A 21354-nucleotide genomic window follows, 5' to 3' on the forward strand; every position below is an offset into this window, starting at 1 on the left:
TAAGTTATTCGTTTCGCTGAGGAACTTAGTATAATTAAATAGTTTTGCACTCTCTTTGTCTTCCAGCTTGAATTACTCCTATTACTATCAACTTCATTTTCCATAGTTCTGAAAGTATTTCACAAAAAATTTCTCATAGTCAATGCGGTTACCGAAATTCTAGTAAACTGATTCATCATTTGTTAAAATATCAATAGCTGGGGCATTCGTCACTTTTATTTTTTATATTCACCTAAGAATGGTAAAGAAAAACAAATATTTTCCAATTATTATGAACCTTGGGTCCTTTATTTTCGTTTAGTTTAAAGCTTATAAATCTCCGCTCTCACTTCCAGTACTTAAAACTAACTAGAATGTGTTACGATTAACTTTATATTTATATGTTTATTTTACTTTTTGTTAGAATTTTGTCTCAGATACGACAGATATTGGTAGATTTCGATGCACTCTTCCTGTAAGCAGTCAGAAACGATACCCTGTATGTGACACATTGAATTCTTTTTGTACTGAATCACATTATCGTTAACCCAGTGTTCTTTGCCGATTTTTCTTTTCATCCGAAAGAGCATGTCCTTGGGTAGAAAAGAACGCCCACTTATGATTACTCTATTTTCGCATCCTCCAGGAATGAACTCGTAGTATTGTTTGCCACTTTTCATTATCTCAGTTGCTTCAAATCTTTCGATGGAATTTTCATTCAGCTTCTTTGGTTTTTCGCCGTTTAGCAGTAATTTTTGCATGTGGTTCTCAAACTCGAACTCAAAATATGCCTTTGGGTTGCTGGTTTTCGGCAATTTGTAATATAAGTCTTCTGTGTCATTTCCAATATTCAAAACGTCGCTTGTGGATGTCATTTTAGGTTCTGAAAGATACTTAGATACGTAAGTGGAATATCTTAGCTTATCTTAAACTGTTTCAGCTCACCTGGTTTAGTCTTATTGTTGTCCGTTTGCGTTGAGAGCAGTTGAAATCATTTCGTGGGAAAGTTCCCCCAAAAGCTCTGAATTAGTGATGGCGCTTGTTTTGTTTATAAGGGGGTGAATGGCAAATGATACATATATGTTATAAAGTTCACCTCCTCTTGGAAGTTTCATTTAGATAACACAAATACGAGTAAATATCTGATGTTTCCTCGTCCAAAGCGTTGAATGTAGTCTCGATTATAAAGTCTCTTGAATCCTTTGGATACTTAGCCACATTATCAGATATCCAGTGCTCCTTGCTGATTACATTCTTAAGTCGGAGTAGAATACCCTTGGGTTCGAAAGTGGTACCTCTACACATCCATCCATTTATCTTATCTCCCGGACCGAACTCGTAGTAGTACCCGTTTTTCTTAATTTCCTTCGCCGAAAATGATTGGACTGATTGTTCATTATAAATATATGTCAATGGTTTAGCGCCATTAAGTAGAATTTTCTGCAAATGCTTTTCTAAATCCGTCCCACAAAACTGTTTAGGAATCGTTGGATTCGCTGGTTCTTTTAAAACTTCAGTGCTCTCAGTTCCGATGGTCAAAACATTCGAGTTTTTACTCATGTTAGTTTGAATTTTTACTTCCGATTGACTAATGTGATTAAATTATAATGAAGTACGATTTCATTGTGGGAAACGTTTTTATTTGTTTACTTATGAAATAAACCACAAGAAAAGCTCACATTTATAGCTTTTAAATAGAGATGACCTTTTTTGTTTATAACAAACTTTGAATGGTTAGTAACGTACATATGTTATGTTAAAGTGGACCTTAAGGGTGCGCTTAGTTACGTTTCAAGATCGCTGTACACTATATTTATTTTCGTTTTTATATTAGAAAGAATATTGATTAATGTAGTTAAAACATTCGATTTCGGAGTAATATTGTTTTTGTAACGAACTTGTAAGCAATAAATATTTATAAAATATAATAATGCAAAATGATTTTAATGTAAAACGTCGTGAATGGCAATTTACGAACAGTAAGATAAATATTTGGAGTGGACCTACCTTTTAATATTTACTTCGGCTATGAGAAAAGTTAACTATTTAGCAGTTGTACATTTTTGGTGTTTATTTTTAGGAATAATTAGATTGAAAATGAATTTTCTAAATTGGATAACTAAAAATGTCCCATTATAAATAATTCATTATCTCTTCATTTGACGCTTTTGCAATATAGATTCATTTTAATGCCCCATCAAAATGGTTTAATTATCTGTCAGAACGCGTGTACATATCGTTCACATATTTCGACCCCGAACACGAAAAACAACAAAGGAACGCCTCGATCTGATCTAGATACAAGATAAAACATCTGGCATCGGTGATTTTTTCGTCGACGGGGCTTTAGTGGCGGTATTAAACGCGTGCTAGATAGTAGCTGCAGGTGGTAACAGTTTGGATGGGTTATGTGTTATGTTATATGGGGGGGTTTTTTGTTTTGGGCTAGCACCATTTCTCCACTTCTGTGTGCGTTGTAACTGCGCCGTGGCATATCTGATAACACACACGATTTGGCGTTATAACGCCTTCGTACCTAACAAGGCTTCAAATATTATTGCTTTTATTGAACTTCAAATTGCTTGACGAGCGAGCGAGCACACTTGAGATAGCTGCAGAAAAGTCCCCGTTTACTGCCCCCAAAATGGCGATCTGGCAAATAAATCATTTTATAATTTTCCGCGATAGATAATTGATTTGTCAACAGTGAATGCACCTTGAAAATAAATACTCTCGGAAGTGCGCCCCTTTCACTTGCTGCCCTATGGCTTCGGTGCTTTCCCCGCACGCGTAAACATGGTGCCAACTGTTTAGATTATAGCGTGTTTATCCAACTGGCGATCCAGATACATATGCTTTCCACATCGAGGTGTGCTGCCTCCGCCAGACAACCCAATCGACTGAGCTGGCCACTTGAACTGAGAGCTCAGCTTGAATCGATCGCTGTTGGTAGTGCCAAGATCGAGAAAAGACGACTCGAATCGGCAGCTTTCGGGAAATATAAGTATACATTTATGTATATATGTGCAGTAAATCAGTTGAGTAAATTGCGGGTAAGATTTTTCTGATTGTAAACAAACAGGCTCGTGAGGCGTGTAGGAAATGATTGCCTCCGTTTCACAGATCTCACTTGACAACCGGGTAAATATTTATCAATTTCTAGTGCGAAAAACTTTATCATCTTATCGTCGGTTATTACCCCTTTTTTCTTTGGCTCGGTTTTTGTGCTCTGCGTTTACGACCCCCAAAATGGAAATCAGCAACTATATCAGTGGTCTTAAAAATGATAAGAGAAGCTAGCAAAAATCCCCATTAAAGTTACGCTGTGCTGCATAAGCTGATAACAGACTACACGCCAAAAAGTTACAATGCGTAACAAAGCAAAAATTTGTATTTGATTAGTAAAGACCCGAATGACACTCATTACTATTAGAAACTAGACTTGGGAGAGACAATAAAACACATAAGTATAGGGCTGATATTCCGATTTACTGGTGCTGTTAAGTAAATAATTTTTTAAACTTTATTACAATTTATTTCACTGTACGCACGACATTTGTGATAGCAGATGGTAGTAAATGGACGAGCCCATTACGAGGGCCCAACAGGTGGTCATTATTCATGCCAAATAAAATCAGCGCCCCTATCAAAGGTCTCCCCAGCTGGCAAAGTGCCTCAAAAAGCGCGACTCTCATGCCTACGAGGTGATTTTCTCGCCGGCCCTCGGGCAAAATAAAAAAGCCCCGGCGCTAGCAAAACTCTCCGGCGGATATAAAAGCGGTTCCCGAGCGGCATTAGCGTTCAATAGCCAATGTGCCAGTGTGCAGTAAACACGGCGAGAGCGATACCTCAAATCACCCCACTCAATCCACAATAAAAGTTCAAAAAACCGAGGGAGTTCCCCTGGCGGAAGCAGACGATCCCCCCAGCACACACAATTGGATATCTTTGACCTTAGCCATCTGCGTTGACATCCGACGGATTGCTCATCGTTCGGAGTGTTCCCCCATCGACAGAGAAGACACACAAACAGAGATAGAGATAGTGATAGTCGTGGACAAAGAATTGGAGAATGAGCTAACCGACGGACTGGACGGTGATTTTTACGAGTGATTAGCAGCGGAAAGAAACGAAATCGTCGGTAATTCACACCGAAAATGGGCGTTCGTGTGATAGAAACCGATTCGGCGAGCGATTCGTATGACGATGACGAGTGCTCCACTTGCCAGAAAGAGCAAGCGTCGGGTAAATCCCCCAATAAGAGCAAGAGGAGTTCCACGCCGCCGGAAGCAACCGTCTATGCCAGCAAGGATCTGGTGGGCAACTGCAAGGAGTACCGCATCGAGAACAACTCACGCGATCTGCGGATCATCGGCAATGGCAACCGGATACGGATTGTGAACAACTCCGGGAGTCTGCAAATAATCGGCAACAGCACCAGATTGAAGATCCAGAGCAATAGCGGATCCCTGAAGTACATGGGCAATGATGGGCGCATCTACCTGGGCAGCAGTTCCACGCAGCAAGTGGTCGACTACACGGGCTGCAATGGACTGCTCAAGGTGGTCAAGTCCCTGGATCTCAGCGGCGATGCCAAGAGAAAGCCCAGCTCTCGATCGAAAAACCCCAAGCCCACGGATGCTGGCCAAAGTCATAGCCAGTCCAGTGGCATTGAGATCGACAGCAATCTCACGATCCAGCACGGAGCTGGTAACATTGTGATCAAGAATGCCATCAACGTGAGCATTTGAGAATCGGGAGCTCTCTATATCATCATCGTAGGCCAAAGATTAATGCACCGAAACTCTTGCCGCCGAACGCAAAGGTTCCTATTGACTTCAAAATTGTTTAGTCATTTAGTCTTAATGTGCCTTTCGACTGCTACAAATATTTAACATCACAATCCATTCAGCAATGTCAAGTATTAACCGCCACGTCGCTAGTCCAAAAATCCATTATTATTCACAAAATACCATACCCACTGATTAGGGAAATATACATATGTATATGCATAGTCGTAATATAGCGCAGTGTGAACAAAGCCTGAACTTCATTCCGCGAATGAATAATCTGATTAAAAAATAAAAGTATTTGTCTAAATAGTTATTTTTGCAGCGCTTTTCTTTCTATTTCTTGCTAAAAGGACAAAAAATCCCCTCAAGAAAACGCAGCTTACGTTTTCTTCGCAGCTTGGTGAACTACACAGACAATAAGTAAATTCCATAAAACAAGTGTTTTTCTCAGCATAACGAGTACTCCACTATCTGCGGTCAAATCGTACCATTCACAACTTCTTAGAACCGCCTGTTATTCACCGTGATGCTGATGCAATGGACACTGACCCATTTTCATTGTCACCGGAAAAAGCACCCGACGCTCGCCGACACGGATGATACTGATACTGATTAATTAAATAAATTTCGCTTTTCTATAGGTGCCGAATAACAATTCCCGGGGATTTTTTTTTCGAGTTGACTGTTGACATTGGCATACAAAGCAAGCAATTCATCGCCGAATTACGAGTGCCATTTGATTTAAGCATTTGATGTAAGCATTTTGTATTTTTAAATTATTATTTGCCGCCGATTAACCGGCAAGACCGATACACATCGATAGATCATTATCGGTGCCGTTATTGGTGCTCAACGCGGTTTCTGCCAAAGGTGTGGTGACACTGCTCTACGCTCTTCATTGGTGAAATAATACAAACACAAATATTTTGCGGCATCTAAAGCAGAAGATAATGTTTGGGGCCACACAATCGACAAACCGGATGAACGACTTCGAGGTGGCCTCGCCGCCGGACGACTCCGTTTCGGCGCTAGAGTTCAGCCCCAGTACGGTGCAGAAGAACTTCCTGGTGGCCGGAAGCTGGGACAGCACCGTCCGCTGCTGGGAAGTGGAGCAAAACGGGGCTACCGTGCCCAAATCGATGAAGACCATGGGCGGACCGGTGCTGGACGTTTGCTGGTCGGACGACGGTAGCAAGGTGTTCGTCGCCTCCTGCGACAAGCAGGTTAAGCTCTGGGACTTGGCCTCTGACCAAGTGATGCAAGTGGCGGCGCACGATGGTCCCGTGAAGACGTGCCACATGGTCAAGGGTCCCACATACACATGTCTGATGACCGGCTCTTGGGACAAGACCCTGAAGGTAAGCCAAGCAAATGGGATGAACCTTGTCATCTGACTATTTAACTTTTAGTTCTGGGACACCCGTTCGCCCAATCCCATGATGACCATCAATCTACCCGAGCGTTGCTACTGCGCCGATGTGGAGTATCCGATGGCCGTGGTGGGCACAGCCAACCGAGGTCTCATCATATACTCGCTGCAAAACAGCCCCACCGAATACAAGCGGCAGGAGAGTCCGCTGAAGTACCAGCATCGTGCCATTTCCATTTTTAGGGACAAGAAGAAGGAGCCCACTGGCTGTGCGCTGGGCAGCATTGAGGGCCGTGTGGCCATCCAGTATGTGAATCCGGCGAATCCCAAAGATAACTTTACCTTCAAGTGCCACCGCTCCACGGGCACCACAGGCTTCCAGGACATTTATGCCGTAAATGACATCGCATTCCACCCGGTGCACGGCACCCTTGTCACCGTCGGTTCGGATGGCACCTTCAGTTTCTGGGACAAAGATGCCCGCACCAAGCTGAAGTCCAGCGAGACCATGGATCAGTCGATTACCAAATGCGGATTTAACGCCAACGGCCAGATCTTTGCGTACGCCGTGGGTTACGACTGGTCGAAGGGCCACGAGTATTTTAACCCGGCCAAGAAGCCCCAAATCTTCCTGCGCTCGTGCTACGACGAGCTTAAGCCGCGCATCAACTGATCAGAGGACTATTTTAGTTTTAGTGAAAACCCCTACACGTACATGTATTGCGAATAAATTGATTTGGAGCGATAGCACAATGGGTTTATTTAGTACATCTAATGGTGGCCCTTATCTCCGTGTTCCTCGTGTCCGTGGCCATGTCCATGGCCGCCCTGACCCTTGCCAATGCCCAGCGCGTACTCCACGGCGACGGTGGCCAGGAAGGCGCAGAATCCCACGCCGAGTCCGCGGAAGAGGAAGGTGTTCAGGCGGGATCTGTGGGTGCCGAAGGCCTTGGGCTCATAGCGCCAAGCTTCGTTCCTGGAGAAACATAGCCAGTTAGATCGATTGTGCAGTTTAATCCCAATTCGAAAGCTCACCTCAGCCATGGATCCTTTAATCCCTGGCGGCCCAGAGCCTCCTTCACCTCCACGAGTTGGGGCACGTTCTCCACCTTGTAGGTCGATGCGTGGGGCACCGTGTAGGGTTCGCCGTGATGTCCGCCCATTGCTGCGCTGTAATTCACGAAAAATCAGAATCCTCCAGGCTCAAAATCATATGTTTAACCTAGCCCTGAACAATTACATAAGAATGTTTACGTTTGACAAGCTGCAGGGCCTGCTAACAATAGCCAATTGTATCTACTAAGAGCACAGATAATTTAAATGCTCTGGCTAACTGATTTATCACACCTAAATATCCGTAATTAAACAAAAACCGGAAGAAAAATAAAATTGTTAAAATACGCACAGTTACCTTAGAGATGAGCAGTAAACGATACACTGAAACAGCTGATCTATCGATGCATCGCACGGAGTGACTAAAATATACCACAGTCACCTGTCACTTTTCGCGCCAATCTCTTCATTCAAAAGTAAAAAAAAAAAATACGAATTATTTCCATATTCATTTATTCATTAAAGGTATTTTTGCAATTTGTAGAACATTTGTAATTTATAAACGTGCTTAAGTGAAAATATACATAATCGGTTTTCCCATTTAATTCTCTAGTTACACAATAAGTAATAGTAATATTTGTAGGATCTATATATTAATAGCGTTTCTCTCTTTAATCGTTAACTTAAAAATGTGGGTTTTGCGTGTATTTTATATAGTAAACTCTGGCTCTTCGAAACTTTTTCACTACAAATGGAAAGGAAAGGGGCTAAGACTTTAAGCATAGATACATACAACGAAATACTGATGATTACGCTCTATCGCTTTGTCATTTTGCATTGTAATGTAATGGCTAGGTATAAAATCACTCGGCCCAAGTGTTCTCGCTTTGGAGTACAGATGTATACATGTGCTCCACGAGAACTTTCACAAAAGGTTAAATCATATGCACTTTAGCCGAAATAATTAATCTTTGATTTGAATGTAAAATGCAGAATGCACAATCAATCAATCTAACAAAAATTTGACTTTCATCTACTTTTGGAAGCGACTTGTTTACAAATTAATATTAAATTCTCCGCTTCTCGTTCTCCACAAATGCTGCGATAAATCGGGGGAACACGCTCCGCCCGCCATTTACTTATCGTTACGCGTCGGTTAAAAGTTAAAAGTTTAGGTCTATATGCGGTTGTTAAATAGGTTTGCTTGAATCACATTTTGAATTTCTAAAGATTAGTTGATTTTGTTTCATAATTTAACTCATGTTGCTACAACAATTTAGGTATTCTGAAATCAAATTGTACTTTTAACTTGTGTTCCCCCCCAGTTCCCCCATATATATTCATATTCGTTCTTCCCGATCTGGTTTCAATGGCGACCTTAGATGCGCTCCTCGGCCAGAATCTCGTTGAGCAGGCGGTTGAGGCTGTCCAGGCCGGTGAGGAATCCCCCATCGGGTCCATGGTGCACCGGAGCTGCCGCCGGAGTGGGTAGCATGGTGCCATTGCGCGGCACAAATGCCGTGTGGGCAAAGTCGATGAGGCGGACGTCCACGAAGCACTGGTTATCATCAGTGGGCGGTGCCGACATGTCCAGCGACTTTGAGCTTTGCTGCAGGAGTGCATTGCGACGCTGCTCATTGTTATTATCCAAGAGCAGGCCCGACAGCAGAGATTGCTGGTTAGATATACTTTCGCAGCTTCGCAGTTGTGGGGCTGTCTTAGCAGGCGAGGATACGGCCGAAACGGGCGTCGAAGTGATCGTCGACTTCTTCGCTTCTCGCAAATCCGATTCCCCTAGGCTCGCAGACTGCTGATCGTCGTCATTGCATCGTAGACGCTTTACCGCACCCTTGACCGATTTCAGGGAAGAGGCGCTGGATGAGGCGGGCGAAACCAGTGAGCGGACGGTGGTGCCGCCATTGGAAACGCTCGAGTTTCCGGCAGTGAGTGGCGGGGAGGATGCAGATTCGGCAGCTGTGGCGGCGTCAAAAGATTGCTGAGACTTATAGCGCTTAAACATGGCCTCCGTGGGACCAATGATACTGCTTTCGTAATCTGAACTTGCGTCATCACTGCTGTTATTGCCTGAAAACATAAAGAAACTGTATTAGGCTGTACAAAGTATAAGTATGGGCATTTCTTACATGTCTGCCGGCCACTGGCCACAGCCTTTATCTGCTCGGATAGTCCGGAGAAGTCGTCGCTGCTATTGCTGCTATAGTTCATCCATGAGTCACCGGAATGGGGCGAGGAAGTTGTCACGCTGGGCAGCGCTGGTTCTGGGTCCAGAAATACTGTCTCTTCGGAGATTGGAATGAATGCGCCCTGGCCTTTACCAGCCAGGCCAGCGGCAGCGGCTGCCGCTTTGGCGGCCATAACACCACAAGTACGAGGCGGCGGCATTGCCGGATGCTCTTCCTCCTCCTCCTCGTCGGTGGTGGTGTTGTGGGCCGCAGTCTGCTTAACTCCCCTCGCCGCTGCTTCTGCAAATCCACGCTTGTGCAGGTGACGCCTGGTAGCCAGGTCGAGCAATGAGTTGGAATCGTTGGAGGCATCTGCATCATAGTTGCAGGCATCGCCACCTGTGCTGCTGTTTGTGGCCGATGCGTTGCCGCTGTCGGCGGCCACCAGATGCAGATCCTCGTCGGTGTCATGGGCCTCCAGCTCATCGCCAGCCTCGTTGCCTGCCTCGTCCTCATCCTCCAGGTCGTCCTCATCTATGCTGTTCTCCGGATGATAATCGAAGACGGTGCCAGGCACGGTGGCCGACCTGGGAGCCTCTGGCCACTCATCCAGACCCATGGAGGGTGGGTAAGCCATCGGATTCTCCTCAAAGCCCTCGTACACAATGAGCAGTGAGCTGGGAATAAGTATTTTATAATTAGTACCGCATATAATTGGTCACATTATGTGTTTGTCAGTATGAAGATAAGAGTTGGTTATTTACCAAGAGTAGAATCTGTAGCTCGACTGCTTCTCAATCACCCTTCGTAACTGGAGCAGGCGCTGCAAAATCTTGCGAATGACGCGTATGCGCAGGCGGTAGCCATTGTGAAAGAAATCGTGCAACGCAGTCTTGAAGCCGCCCTCGTTCAGCTCGCGGCCCCAGTACTTGTCACGCTTGGCATACTGCTCCAGATCGGCCAGGTAGGTCTGCATTCCGCACAGGCGAACACCGAGCGATCCGGAAGTGCTGGCCGCGCACTTGGCCATCTGCTTGGAGCGCTTCTCGGCGGAGGCATCATCTCCATGCTGACGAGTGCCCATCTTCAGGTCCAGGATGCAGGGATTGCGGAACTGCGAGGTGATGTTCTCGAGCATAAGGAAGTCTGCAAGATGATATGTGTTTATATATAAAATGAGGCATGTCTCTGAGTGAAAATACTTACATTGCTTATTGGTGTTGTCCAGTTGTGAGATGCTTTTGATCACCTCAGCTGCCTGTCCATTCTTGTGCACCTTCATTCTGCAATGGGTAAATAGTGATTTAATATGACCTTCAGCGTTTGAGTGCACCTGAAGTACCCACCTCAGCACCTCATCCCGCTTCCTTTTGGAGGCGCTCATCTTGCGCACGGGAACGGCGGCCGCGTCATCCCGGAAACTGGGCGAGTAGCGCTTGTCCAGCTTGGCTCCGCCCATGGTGGTGGCCTGCATGACGCCTGGAATGGACACAGAGACGAGCCGGGTAAAGGGATTACTAAACTGCGCGTAAGCATACTCTTCTCATCTGACTGTAGTTGTTTGTAGTTTAGCATCGATTCGACACGAAAGATGGGTTAGGTGGATTATTAGGATGTGGCAAATGGAGGCTGAGGCAGCGCGACCTCAGTTCAGTTTTGGTTAGCAGACACACGAGATGTTTCGGAACAGACAAACACGATTACTCTCAAGGATGATGGAAATATAACACTGCTCAAGTGATCAAGGCAAAATCATGTTTCAATCTACTGTGGATCACTTTGATCAAATGAGCTGGGTTTTCGAAAAAATCTTTGGTGCAATGAGTTCGACAAGTGCTTCATGCATTTCCAACGGCAGACGGAATCAGATGGCTTCCAAATGTTAATGCGTTTAAATGGAGGTCGTAAATAAGCCTATTCCTAAGCTAAGTTGGTGCAATACAGATATAGATAGAGACTTAACGAACCGACGCAGTAACATGTGCATAGTAATAGTAGAAAAATGGGATTCAAAGGCTGTCAACGGATTGTCACTGATTTCGATTTTCCTCAACTTAACATACTAAAATGGGATCGTCTTAACTATCATACGGTAGAATCTAGAATCGTATCGTATTGTATTTGTATTTGTAATTGTATTTGAATGGTATATTAAACATTGGTAAATTAACATATGTAAAGTAAATAGATTGATGTGTTTTAATCATACAAACCCATTCGCTTTGGCTCGCCTGCATTCTAACCGACAGGACAGAGCTGGGCGGACCTGATCACTTAGGATCTCTAGGGATCGAGATGAGACGAGACGAGCGGAGTGGAGACGGAGACGGCGACGACGACTACACAACAACACAACGTTCGAGGGGAGGAGGGCGGCACGATGTGCGTTCTGAACAAACACATAAAATAAAACTCGATTTTCTTTGTTTCATTGCGGAAAAAAAACAATTCTTTACACTTTCGGCATTACGCTTTCCCATTTTCCCGATGCCGAGATGCCCATTCCGATTCCGATTTCGATTCCGATCCCGATCCCGATAGAGGAGGACTCTCTGGACTCCGGTTCGGATCATTTGATTTCAGTTCGGTTCGGTGAGGCTTGCTTGGTTCGGCGGATCGGCAGATCTCGAGCGGGTCTGTCAGGCAGGCACCTCGAACCTTTGGATAATACGAGCATAGACGTACATGTAGTGGCGGGTCACGCCCCCCGATCCGGGCAACCATCATCTAGAATATGTATATACATGCGCCGAATCGAGGGAGTGCAATGGTTGTATAAACTAATCCATTTCCAATCGAGCGATTGTACAATTTTTGCTGGCAAAAAGTGTACAATCCTTATGGAGGGGATTCGATTTACGATTACATATTACTTTACTTTTGGGTTGGAGTTTTCTTTGGTATTTGGCTGGTTTTTTTTTGTTTGGTTTTTTTTTTTGGTTTTGGTTGTTTGGTTTGCGACTTACCCATTGTTCTCACTGTTTTACTAACTAAGGGGCTTAATCGGAAAAGGTCTCTGGTTCGGGCGTTGGCGACCCGGGGACTAGTGACTAGTTCCAGGCGTCGTCGAGTCAGAGAATGTTCTGTGGCATGTGGCAGCTATAACGTTTTTGGTTCTTTTATTTTCGATCTTCGCTTTCGTATTACAAATCGTTAAAGCTATAGGTTAGCTACATATTATGGTATATGGTTCAGTCTTTACGTCAGTTTTTATTTCTCTTCTTTTCTTATTTTTTTTTGCTTTCTTTTTTTTTTTTTTTTTGAGATCGGTTTTATTTTCATATTTAAAATATTCAGCTTACAAACTACGGATATCACATATTTGTTTTTAGTTATATAGTTGTAGAGAAAAAGTACTAAAAATAAAAATGATATTCGAATGCGATTTGGTTTGATCTAGGGACGATACAAGAGGAGCAAACGCAAATTGGTTGGTTGTTTGGCTTAAACATTTTTGTTTGTTGCGAGTTAATTCAAAAACAAAAGTTCGATTCAATAAAAAATTGGCGATTTCGGAACTCAAGACACATGACAAATGCTTGGCGCGATTGAGAATGTTGAATTTATTTTTTTTCTTTTTTTTTTTTTCATTGGTTTTTTTTTTCGGTTTTTTGTTGTACGGTTGAATGAATTAGTTAATTCGAAACGAAAGAGCAAATGAAGCGCTTCGACAGAATCGATAATTGGCATTTAAAAGTGTGATCAGTATTTGATGCGGGTGGCGAAACAGTCGGTATCTTACCTTTGTACTTGGGCACAAACTTCAGTATGTCCTGCGGAATGTTCTGGTAGAAGTCCAATTCGCGCAGGTTCAGCGGCTTGATCACCGTCGACTGGTTAAGCAGCAACAGGCGAGTGTGTCCTCCGACCTGGAATGCAAAAAGTTACCAAATGTTATACAAAAATAGCAGCTTTATGTTTATGATCCTCTTAAGCAACAAACAAGTGCTCAGATTAAAAGGAAGTACCAAGCAAAAACTAAGCACAAAGATGGTAAATTTCTATAAACAAGCAGTTGTTTGTGTTTTTTTCCATATCAAGAAACCTATGCTTACTCGTTCGTTGAGAAACCTGCTAACTGGCGCGTGGCCATAACCCTGATTGCTGATATCTTATCGTCCTACGGTCCTACGTCACTTCTTGTCTCTTATCGGCAGCACATACATATGCAAACTGGCAGGAAACTCTAGACACCCATGAGAAACTGGGCCTGGGTTGTAATTAGTTCCCTTTAACGTAACTGACCAAATTCGAGTGTGTTTTGTTTTTATGGTGTCATTGACAATGTTTTAATTGAAGATGACTAAGAACGTTGGCTAGGATATGAAGTCGCTTAAGGCCCGGTTGAACTACCGATTCCGAAAGCATCTCGCGATGGACAAGCCGTCCAGCAGTAGCGGTGGCAATCGGTTGAGCCGGAGCACTTCGATCTGCAAAAATCCGGCCATACTACGTAGACAGCTGGCCTCTCAGGAGTTTCAGTTTCCGGCAACAGCGACGGCAACGGCAACGGCAACGGTCGCCACCACACGCCAACGCCTTTTCTGGGGCAGTCGGCGAATGTCGACGGCTGTCAAAGATGATAAGAGCAAGCCTGATTCGAACGCCGCCGGAAAGAAGAAGCCAGCTGCATCATCAAGGCAATCAAATTTTACCCAGACGGAACGAAATAGGTCGCAACGCAAGATGAGTGTGCGGAGCACGCGTTGCAATTCGGTGGCACCCACGGCGCTAGTAAGCAGAGAAAACATGACGCAAACACCCGGTAAGCGTGGAAAACAGGAGAATACCAACCGCAACACACTAACAAGCCCATCGAAACCATTTAAATTTAAAACGGAAGCAGGGTGCAGAAGGCCAGAGGACCTCACCGCCCGTTGCAGTGCGACGCACGAGGGGCGCAAGCTACTGCAGGAGCGGCTGATGGTGCGGGTGGATGCACTGTTCAATATGCTCTTCTCTGCCTCGCCGTTTCTGCAAAGCTTCCATGAGCGGCGCAGATCTACCGATCTGCAAATGGGCGCCTGGACGCGAAATGCCGGAGGCGAGAATCAGCGCACTGTCTCGATGACTGTGGCACTCCAGGCGAACGTGGGCCCCAAAATTGCCAAGGTTACCGAAACACAGACCATGCTCGAGTGCAGCGAACCCGGCCAACTGTATGCCATCGATGTGCGGAGCGTTAACGCAGAGATACCCTACGCGGACACCTTTGTCGTCCTGATGCACTTCTGCCTGAAGGCCACGGTGGAGGAGCATACGGACGTTTTGATCTTCGCCCAGATCCAGTTTCTCAAGTCTGTGTGGGCGGTGGTCAAGGCCTTCATCGAGAAGAACACGTACGCGGGTCTCGAGGAGTTCTGTCAAGCTCTATATAGCGCCCTACTCATTGAGATTAGGAAGAAGTAGGCCAGTAGTAGGCTCAAAATACACTTCAAAATAGCTAATTGCGTTTGGTCTTTTTTTACTTTTAATTGGAACTCAACTCACCTGGTTGGAGAGCGGGTGCAATGCCACCTCATCCTCATTGTCCAGGAGATCCTTGCTCAGTTGTGGGTTCTTGGACGCCTTGCCGACAACAGCGCTGGCAGCAGGAGCAGCTGGTTCTGGGAGCAGTAGAGTTTGCTGCTGTTGCGGTTTGGTGGGAGTGTTGCAGCCACTGGCGCTGTTGTTGTTGCTACTGCTGCTGCTGCTGGAGTTGCTGCTGCTCACCGACAGCTGCTGGAGATTGGCAGTTACGAGGCTGCTGCTGCTGCTGACTGAACCATGTTGCTGCTGGGATGGCGAGGGAGATGAGCCCTGTTGCAGGAAGCTGGAGCCGCTGGCAAACTGCAACTGCGGTTGCACTTGGCTTAGGCTACTGGAGATTTGTGCAACAAGTTCTTGCTGTTGCTGCTGCTGTTGCTGCTGCTGCTGCTGCTGTGGGAGCTGCTGCTGCTGCTGTTGCTGTTGCAAGAGTAGATCATGTCCATGGATGCGTTGCGGCTGCTGTATATTTGGAACATGTTGCTGATATGACGACAAGTCAGAATCTCCCATGCCCCAATCCCCCAAGAAATATACCATTCCCCGCCGCGCGAAACAGTTTAACGATTGCTGGACGCTTTTCTTTTCCCCGAAGCTTTTTTCGCTGAACGCGCTGCTTGGGAAATTCCTTTATCCTGCTGCCGATTTGTTCAGTCTGCAATGAGAGAAATGGAAAGAGCGAAAATTGGTTAATAACAAATTGGGTTAAATATGCGATCGCCTTAACCTGCCACAATTGATCGCTTTATGGCCTGAATCATCATCACGGGGTCATTAATTCAACTGCCCCAAAACAGGTTCTCATACCCCATCCCATCCCATCTCATCGCATCGGAGCAAGTGCATTCAGCACGCTGGCCGAGGGTTCAATGTCATTTCCGCCACGGAACACCAGACGCGCGACTGCGGAGAATGCCAATGAGTTCCGGTTGCGATTCTGATGACGACACATTAAATGGCGGGCGGGGACAACTATATCATAGTTCTTGAGTGTAATCAATTCAAACCAGATACTTCTGTATTAAATCTTATCTCTTCTTCACCAAGAGCTTAATAATCCTTGTCATTGTTTTGGAGTCCAAGCTGACCTTATAGCTCGTTCATCATAAATAGACAAACAGCCGATTTGCGAGGTTCAACAACATTTGGCGTCCTATCAAATTTCAAATAAATCACTGTGAAGATCAATCACTTTGTGGCTGACTGATCAATTAAACAATCAATACGCAAACGACAATCGCCAATGGAATACGTTTATAGTATTGTGACAATCAAATCAGCCTGTGAACCATGCACTATATGAGAAAACGTTTAATGGAGCGCACTGTTAATTGGAAACAATTGCAAAAAGGGCAGTGGGATGATGATCACGAGTTGGGGTTTCTACTGGAACTAGTCAAGCGTGTGGCACGTGAACAAACAGGGTCGGGAAGATCCGCTGCTGATACGGCGGCTGGGCTCAAAGGTTCGCAAATTAGTGTGCTGGCAATTATTATTATAACCGTAGCTGCGAAGCGAAGTGTCACGATTTTCGAATTGCGTTGTAGACACACCTACTCCAGCCTCTATTTATCACCAATCCTCTGGCAATCCGGCAATCTAGCAATCCAGCAATCCTCTTCTAATCGGCAATGCAAACAGGAAAGTGCAGACGTCATAAAGATAGCAAAATGCATATTTGCCAGCTGCTGGGCTATGTAATTATTACCTGATCGAGACCAGACGGCGTCGTTTGTTAATCTAACAGCCAGACATGCGGATAGTTACTTATGTGTATATGTAGATACACAGCAACTACCGAGATACAATCGTTTGGGGAACCACAAAAGGCACTTAACCGATTTGACGAAATCAGGTGCTCGGATGAGGAGGAGGTTCGTTAACTCGGAGTGATTCACTCCGTTGTCTTGTCTACGCCGCAAAAACAATACGGAGAAGTTTATCGCCGCTTCCAAGAGGCTAAGGCGGCTATTTCGACAGCGTTATTTATAGCAAATGCCTTTAAATAAACAAATGGCTGTTTACCCCGCGGCCATCCGTTAATGTCCCGTGAAAATGTCAGGCCAAAGTTGCGAAAATTGATTGGAACACGGAACATAGTCTAGGGAGGTTTTCAGTATATAGTATATAGCTAATCAGTAAAAAAAAAAGCTAATCGGGCAATTAATTGAAACCGATAGATGGAGATTGAAGATCAAGCAAAGATCGCGGGATGAGTAAGCGAAAAACAATGGCCTTATCAGCGAATGGAAAAAACTGTGCAAATGTGGCTGGGAAAACTTTGGGGAAACCGCAATAAAGGCAAGAACGACGCAAAACTAACTTCCCCACACCCCGAATGCTCCACATTAGTAGGAGGTTCTGTTTGCATATACTTGTATGTATGTACATATGAACGTATATAAGGTGAACTGAAACTGAAACTGGGTCAACGACAGCGAATAACGCAGACAGAGGAAGGAACTGAGAATGAACCGAACTGTAACTGAAACATCTGCAACTACGCCGAAGGAATTCCGTGCTACTTTGTCCGGGGATTCTCGCAGTGCGTTGCCCAAAGCAAATTTGATTAGCAAGTCGAGCCAAAAATCCAAACAACTGAGGAAAAAAGCATTGAGACCAGCTGCCAGCTGTTCTGCCACACAAAGGCAATCAACCAAGAGCCACATAGCTGGCATAGAGCTATCATAGTAAAACAGCCGACACAAAAGATACATTCAGTCAATTGCACATATCAATTGAAGCGCTTTTGGCTTACAAGCTCACAAGTAAAACTGACGCCAGTCTGTTGAATTTGGCAACTCAAAATACAGCAGACAAGCGAAACACACAACGAACCAAGTGTGAATTGACAGCTAAGCAAACACTGATTAGGCCAATTTAATTTACATACTAACAAAAGTGTTGTCCCTCTTCCAAATTCAGACTCAAACGTCTGAGCTGCAAAGTTCATTGGGCCCTGTTCCCAATTCCATTCCGATGAGATTTGCGAAGAATACGTTTTGAATGTTTATATAAAAAGCTTAAACCTGGAAACTTGGATAGCTATTCCATTGGGATCGTTTTTAAATAAGATTCAAGATTTTAAAAGAGGAAAAAAGGTACTACTTCTTTGAACTACACTGCTTTGAACTTTTGAACCACTTAAAATGAGATTAGTGTTTTTCTTGCGTGCAGAGTTGGGAAATTTAACTCGGTAAGTAAACGCAAATTGTTTGGCTGCCTGCCAAGCGAAGTGAATTCACTGAATTTGAAATTTGCACATGAAGTAGGAAGCAATGTGAAACGAGGTGGAATTTGAGCTGTTTGTTGTTTGTTTCCTAGCATTTTGCTGAAATTCAAATGAGAGCAGCAGACACCCATACCAAACAAAAAGGAGGCCTGCCTTTGTTTGCTTGGACCCCCCCGATCCCCGATTCATCCCATTTTTGCCAATCCATAGTGAACCCTGCCCACTGATAAGCCCACCAGTAATCACAAGTTTAGTGAGTGCCTGGCAACAAAAACAAGGCGATTGCAGGCAACTCAAATAAACTGCGAATACCCCCGTAAATGTATTAAATTCGAGACTGGAATCCTGAGCACCTCTTCACTGGCAAGGCAGTTATCATTGGACTCCGCGTGAAAACAATCTAAATCTGACGACAAACAAATGTGATAAAAACAAAAGCTGAGTACTTGAACCGGGACAAATAAAAACAGCAGCTCGTTTAGCCATTAAAACAGCAATTAGTCATGTTCGTAAGCAAATTCAATGGGTAATGGAAAAGTTTGATACTTTTGCAGGCGGGGACTTTAAGCTTTTACACCCAGATATTCGCATAATATTCGAGTAAACCCAACTGGTTTTTTACTGTTTTTTTTTTTTTTGTTAAATGCGCCAACGACAGCGGGTTGATAATGGATTCCGCGTATCAAAACAAAAAGCAGCTGAGTTCGATATCTACGGGAATTACGTGTACAAAAAAAAAACACAAAAATCAGCGAGAACAAAAAGAGAGGAATGAAGTAAAGATCATCTCGCACACAGACAAACACTCAACCACATGAGAGACGTAGATAAAGCGTATTTCAAAACAAAAGATTGACCACAAAACAGATAGCCAAAGAAGAAGGCAAGGAGAAGAAGCACAGCAGCACATTAAAAAGAAAGAAAGAAACGACACTTGAAAAAGACTCTGCGTGAACGGTGACGTCGCAGTTTGCGAGAGAGCTAGAGAGAGCAAAGAGTACTTGCCCTCTCTCTTTAGCTATTTTTACAGTGCACATACACGAAACAAAAAGTTAAATAAAATGCACACACACAGCCGTACAACAAAATTACACACTAACACATAGTCAAAAATCGCTAATCGCTTTCTGGCGTCGTTTCTGTGTAAAAGATTTTACCTTTTTCGAGACACCTCTGCGTGTCCCCAATGCGAGTTACTCTTTTCCAATTCGGCTCTGGCTGACTGCAATTCAGTTTTTCATTCAGTTTTCATATTTTCCACGGCAAAAAGGGAAAACCACACTAGCACTGGCACATTCACACATACAGCGATGTGGGTACGCTCGATATGTATACAATTTTTGATGCTTCTCAATAAAATTTGATTTCTCACATGCGCGTTGTGGCTTATTTGCACTTTGTCACACACTTTTTCACTTTTTCCTTTCAGAGCGCGCACACGTCCATTCCGAGCGAAGTTTGAAAAACAATTGAACGAAGCGAGCGACGTTTCCCACAAAGAGGCTCATGGTATAATGGTTAGAGCGGGACGACTGCTGGCACTCCGACACTTGTTCGCCCGCCCAGCGGTTGTCTGAGGGAGTGCGAGCGAGTCAGATAGTAGAGCTCATGCGCTCTCCAGATACTTTTTGAACAGCTAGTGCACTGAAGAAAACGAGCTGTTTTTTATGAATTTAGCTCATACAAAAACTTTAATACAATACCTGGCCTAACAGATTAAGAAAGAATTTAAACATATTTGAGACTTAACATATTTATACTTGGATTGCCTACACACAAATCAATTAAACTTTAGAGTCCAGTGAGAGATTTTTCGAAATTAAGGAAAAAGATTTTTTCTACGTGCTGAGCTCTCTTTTTCCCGCGCACCCTATTTTTCTGACTCTGTGGTGCTGCGCTCTTCTTCGAAATAGTGGTTCTTTTCCCAGCTCAAAAATAAGTTTTCTTATTTCCCAACTGAGTTTTCTCGGATTTCAATATAAATGACAAATTGTCACAGGACACGCGCGTCGCTCTCAATATGTCCTGTGTTTGTATCTATGTCTTTTAGTAGGTCAACAAAGATTCCTGGTGGATGCGATGTACTCTATTAATAGAGCTCCCCGTTTTAAGCTGAAAATCCAATCTGCGATTCCAAGAAACCAATTTAATTTCCCATTGTGACAAAAACAATAAACAATGGAAAGTCTCTTAGGTAAACTGTTTTTTCCTTCCAATCTCCAACGACTGCCCACTGTTTGGCCATAAAAATTCCGGTGCAAATATTTGTTGACGGAAGTTACCCTATACATATACATACATATGTAGTATATAGAATCGGGCTCCCACCGATTTCCGCATAATTGGGGCTCATGAATGGAGAGCGGCCTAATTAAATTAGCAGGAGAGGTCCCAAACAAAATTGCAAGAGTGCGAACAGCTGCCGATGTTGACAATTGTTCCATTATCGTTCACATCTTATCTCAAAATATTCCGCTCCATTATGGTTGACCAATCCATAAGTGGGATCGGTGCAAGGGGCACGATGGTGATACGGACTGTCTGGAAGTTCTCGACAAGGAATCAGTAATAGATTAGGATGCTTTACTGCTGATATTATCAGCAGGTGGCAGGCATTCCACTTAAAGTTAAAGTTTATAGCCTTAGCTTTCACTAAGCTCTAGAACTTTCCAAACAAACAGATACATTTACACTTCAGATACATACCTTTGCCATTATCGCAAGTGTTCGCTGGCGACGTCGCTTTGTAATAGATATTTTGAATGGTAGTAAACCAGAGCACATCCAATAGAATCGCGTGTGCTTCGACTAGCTGTTCATTCTTTATTAGTGGCACATCCACATCCCGAAATAAAACAGAAAAGGTTCCGCGCGGATGGGTGAAACTGGCAGAAGTGACGCAACCTTCGGGTAATTTTACATCAGTCTGAGCCGCGATGGGTGATAAACCCAGCAGACTGGTCGAGATAGGCACCGCACGTTCTATTCCCACACACATAACACCAGGAGGGAAGCCCATTCATAACCGATAAGAGTTATGCCTGCGATATGGCCTGAAACTCAACCCAATCGCCCAGAAGCAATCCCATTGACCCTGGGGCGTCCGTGCTGCACCCATGGATAATTTATTCAAAGTGCTCTCAGCCCAGTTCGGATGAAACGGGGCGTGGCAGGGACAGGGGCAGGGGTTGGGGCTGGGGCCTTGGAAGGCCATTGTCA

General features: G+C 44.3%; 7 protein-coding genes across 12 annotated transcripts; 3 read left to right on the forward strand and 4 right to left on the reverse strand.

The window, feature by feature from the left end:
• Positions 1-11: 11 nt before the first annotated feature.
• On the reverse strand, positions 12-1066 carry LOC120444275. The gene is made up of 2 exons (XM_039623789.1): positions 925-1066; positions 12-862 (listed from the first exon to the last, which is right to left on the reverse strand). Exon 2 carries the CDS (start codon positions 852-854, stop codon positions 390-392), a length of 465 nt encoding a protein of 154 aa, XP_039479723.1. The 5' UTR covers positions 855-862; positions 925-1066; the 3' UTR covers positions 12-389.
• Positions 1067-1071: 5 nt separating this feature from the next.
• Positions 1072-3231, reverse strand: LOC120444274. The gene is made up of 2 exons (XM_039623788.2): positions 2696-3231; positions 1072-2631 (listed from the first exon to the last, which is right to left on the reverse strand). Exon 2 carries the CDS (start codon positions 1537-1539, stop codon positions 1072-1074), a length of 468 nt encoding a protein of 155 aa, XP_039479722.1. The 5' UTR covers positions 1540-2631; positions 2696-3231.
• A 540-nt stretch (positions 3232-3771) lies between these two features.
• On the forward strand, positions 3772-5081 carry LOC120444273. Its single transcript, XM_039623787.2, has one exon. The coding sequence runs from the start codon at positions 4137-4139 to the stop codon at positions 4728-4730; it is 594 nt and encodes a 197-aa protein (XP_039479721.1). The 5' UTR covers positions 3772-4136; the 3' UTR covers positions 4731-5081.
• A 473-nt stretch (positions 5082-5554) lies between these two features.
• On the forward strand, positions 5555-6888 carry LOC120444270 (protein Rae1). Its single transcript, XM_039623784.2, has 2 exons — positions 5555-6130; positions 6182-6888. The coding sequence occupies exons 1-2, from the start codon at positions 5723-5725 to the stop codon at positions 6812-6814; spliced, it is 1041 nt and encodes a 346-aa protein (XP_039479718.1). The 5' UTR covers positions 5555-5722; the 3' UTR covers positions 6815-6888.
• Positions 6873-7610, reverse strand: LOC120444276 (NADH dehydrogenase [ubiquinone] 1 beta subcomplex subunit 3). 3 transcript variants are annotated; one of them, XM_039623792.2, is made up of 3 exons: positions 7553-7610; positions 7177-7311; positions 6873-7117 (listed from the first exon to the last, which is right to left on the reverse strand). In XM_039623792.2, the coding sequence occupies exons 2-3, from the start codon at positions 7302-7304 to the stop codon at positions 6913-6915; spliced, it is 333 nt and encodes a 110-aa protein (XP_039479726.1). In that variant the 5' UTR covers positions 7305-7311; positions 7553-7610; the 3' UTR covers positions 6873-6912. The 3 variants fall into 3 exon arrangements, with proteins under 3 accessions (XP_039479726.1, XP_039479725.1, XP_039479724.1); XM_039623791.2 differs by having other exon boundaries at positions 7547-7591; XM_039623790.2 differs by lacking the exon at positions 7553-7610 and adding an exon at positions 7382-7507.
• Positions 7611-7690: 80 nt separating this feature from the next.
• Positions 7691-19608, reverse strand: LOC120444265. Of its 3 annotated transcripts, XM_039623776.2 has the most exons (8): positions 19293-19608; positions 14868-15558; positions 13120-13246; positions 10724-10856; positions 10584-10660; positions 10142-10523; positions 9339-10054; positions 7691-9279 (listed from the first exon to the last, which is right to left on the reverse strand). In XM_039623776.2, the coding sequence occupies exons 2-8, from the start codon at positions 15441-15443 to the stop codon at positions 8573-8575; spliced, it is 2718 nt and encodes a 905-aa protein (XP_039479710.1). In that variant the 5' UTR covers positions 15444-15558; positions 19293-19608; the 3' UTR covers positions 7691-8572. The 3 variants fall into 3 exon arrangements, with proteins under 3 accessions (XP_039479710.1, XP_039479712.1, XP_039479711.1); XM_039623778.2 differs by lacking the exons at positions 13120-13246; positions 14868-15558; positions 19293-19608 and adding exons at positions 11591-11766; positions 11834-12397; XM_039623777.2 differs by lacking the exons at positions 13120-13246; positions 14868-15558; positions 19293-19608 and adding an exon at positions 11591-12397.
• LOC120444269 (protein Aster-A) lies at positions 13463-14824 on the forward strand. Of its 2 annotated transcripts, none has more exons than XM_039623782.1 (2): positions 13463-14142; positions 14221-14824. In XM_039623782.1, exons 1-2 carry the CDS (start codon positions 13701-13703, stop codon positions 14784-14786), a joined length of 1008 nt encoding a protein of 335 aa, XP_039479716.1. In that variant the 5' UTR covers positions 13463-13700; the 3' UTR covers positions 14787-14824. The 2 variants fall into 2 exon arrangements, with proteins under 2 accessions (XP_039479716.1, XP_039479717.1); XM_039623783.2 differs by having other exon boundaries at positions 13466-14142; positions 14224-14824.
• Positions 19609-21354: the final 1746 nt, after the last annotated feature.

Source organism: Drosophila santomea, chromosome 2R (genome assembly GCF_016746245.2).
Source record: "Drosophila santomea strain STO CAGO 1482 chromosome 2R, Prin_Dsan_1.1, whole genome shotgun sequence".
In the NCBI taxonomy this organism is placed as follows: Eukaryota; Metazoa; Arthropoda; class Insecta; order Diptera; family Drosophilidae; genus Drosophila; species Drosophila santomea.

Coding starts and splice junctions, on each gene's coding strand:
- LOC120444276 (XM_039623792.2), bottom strand. CDS start 7,304: ATGGGCGGACATCACGGCGAACCCTACACGGTGCCCCACGCATCGACC. Junction 7,118..7,176: donor TTAAAGGATCCATGGCTGAG/GTGAGCTTTCGA, acceptor ATGTTTCTCCAG/GAACGAAGCTTGGCGCTATG.
- LOC120444273 (XM_039623787.2), top strand. CDS start 4,137: ATGGGCGTTCGTGTGATAGAAACCGATTCGGCGAGCGATTCGTATGAC.
- LOC120444265 (XM_039623776.2), bottom strand. CDS start 15,443: ATGGTATATTTCTTGGGGGATTGGGGCATGGGAGATTCTGACTTGTCG. Junction 10,857..13,119: donor GTTTGTGCCCAAGTACAAAG/GTAAGATACCGA, acceptor TGTCCATTCCAG/GCGTCATGCAGGCCACCACC. Junction 10,055..10,141: donor AGCTACAGATTCTACTCTTG/GTAAATAACCAA, acceptor ACTTATTCCCAG/CTCACTGCTCATTGTGTACG.
- LOC120444269 (XM_039623782.1), top strand. CDS start 13,701: ATGAAGTCGCTTAAGGCCCGGTTGAACTACCGATTCCGAAAGCATCTC. Junction 14,143..14,220: donor AAACATGACGCAAACACCCG/GTAAGCGTGGAA, acceptor TTAAAACGGAAG/CAGGGTGCAGAAGGCCAGAG.
- LOC120444270 (XM_039623784.2), top strand. CDS start 5,723: ATGTTTGGGGCCACACAATCGACAAACCGGATGAACGACTTCGAGGTG. Junction 6,131..6,181: donor CTTGGGACAAGACCCTGAAG/GTAAGCCAAGCA, acceptor TTTAACTTTTAG/TTCTGGGACACCCGTTCGCC.
- LOC120444275 (XM_039623789.1), bottom strand. CDS start 854: ATGACATCCACAAGCGACGTTTTGAATATTGGAAATGACACAGAAGAC.
- LOC120444274 (XM_039623788.2), bottom strand. CDS start 1,539: ATGAGTAAAAACTCGAATGTTTTGACCATCGGAACTGAGAGCACTGAA.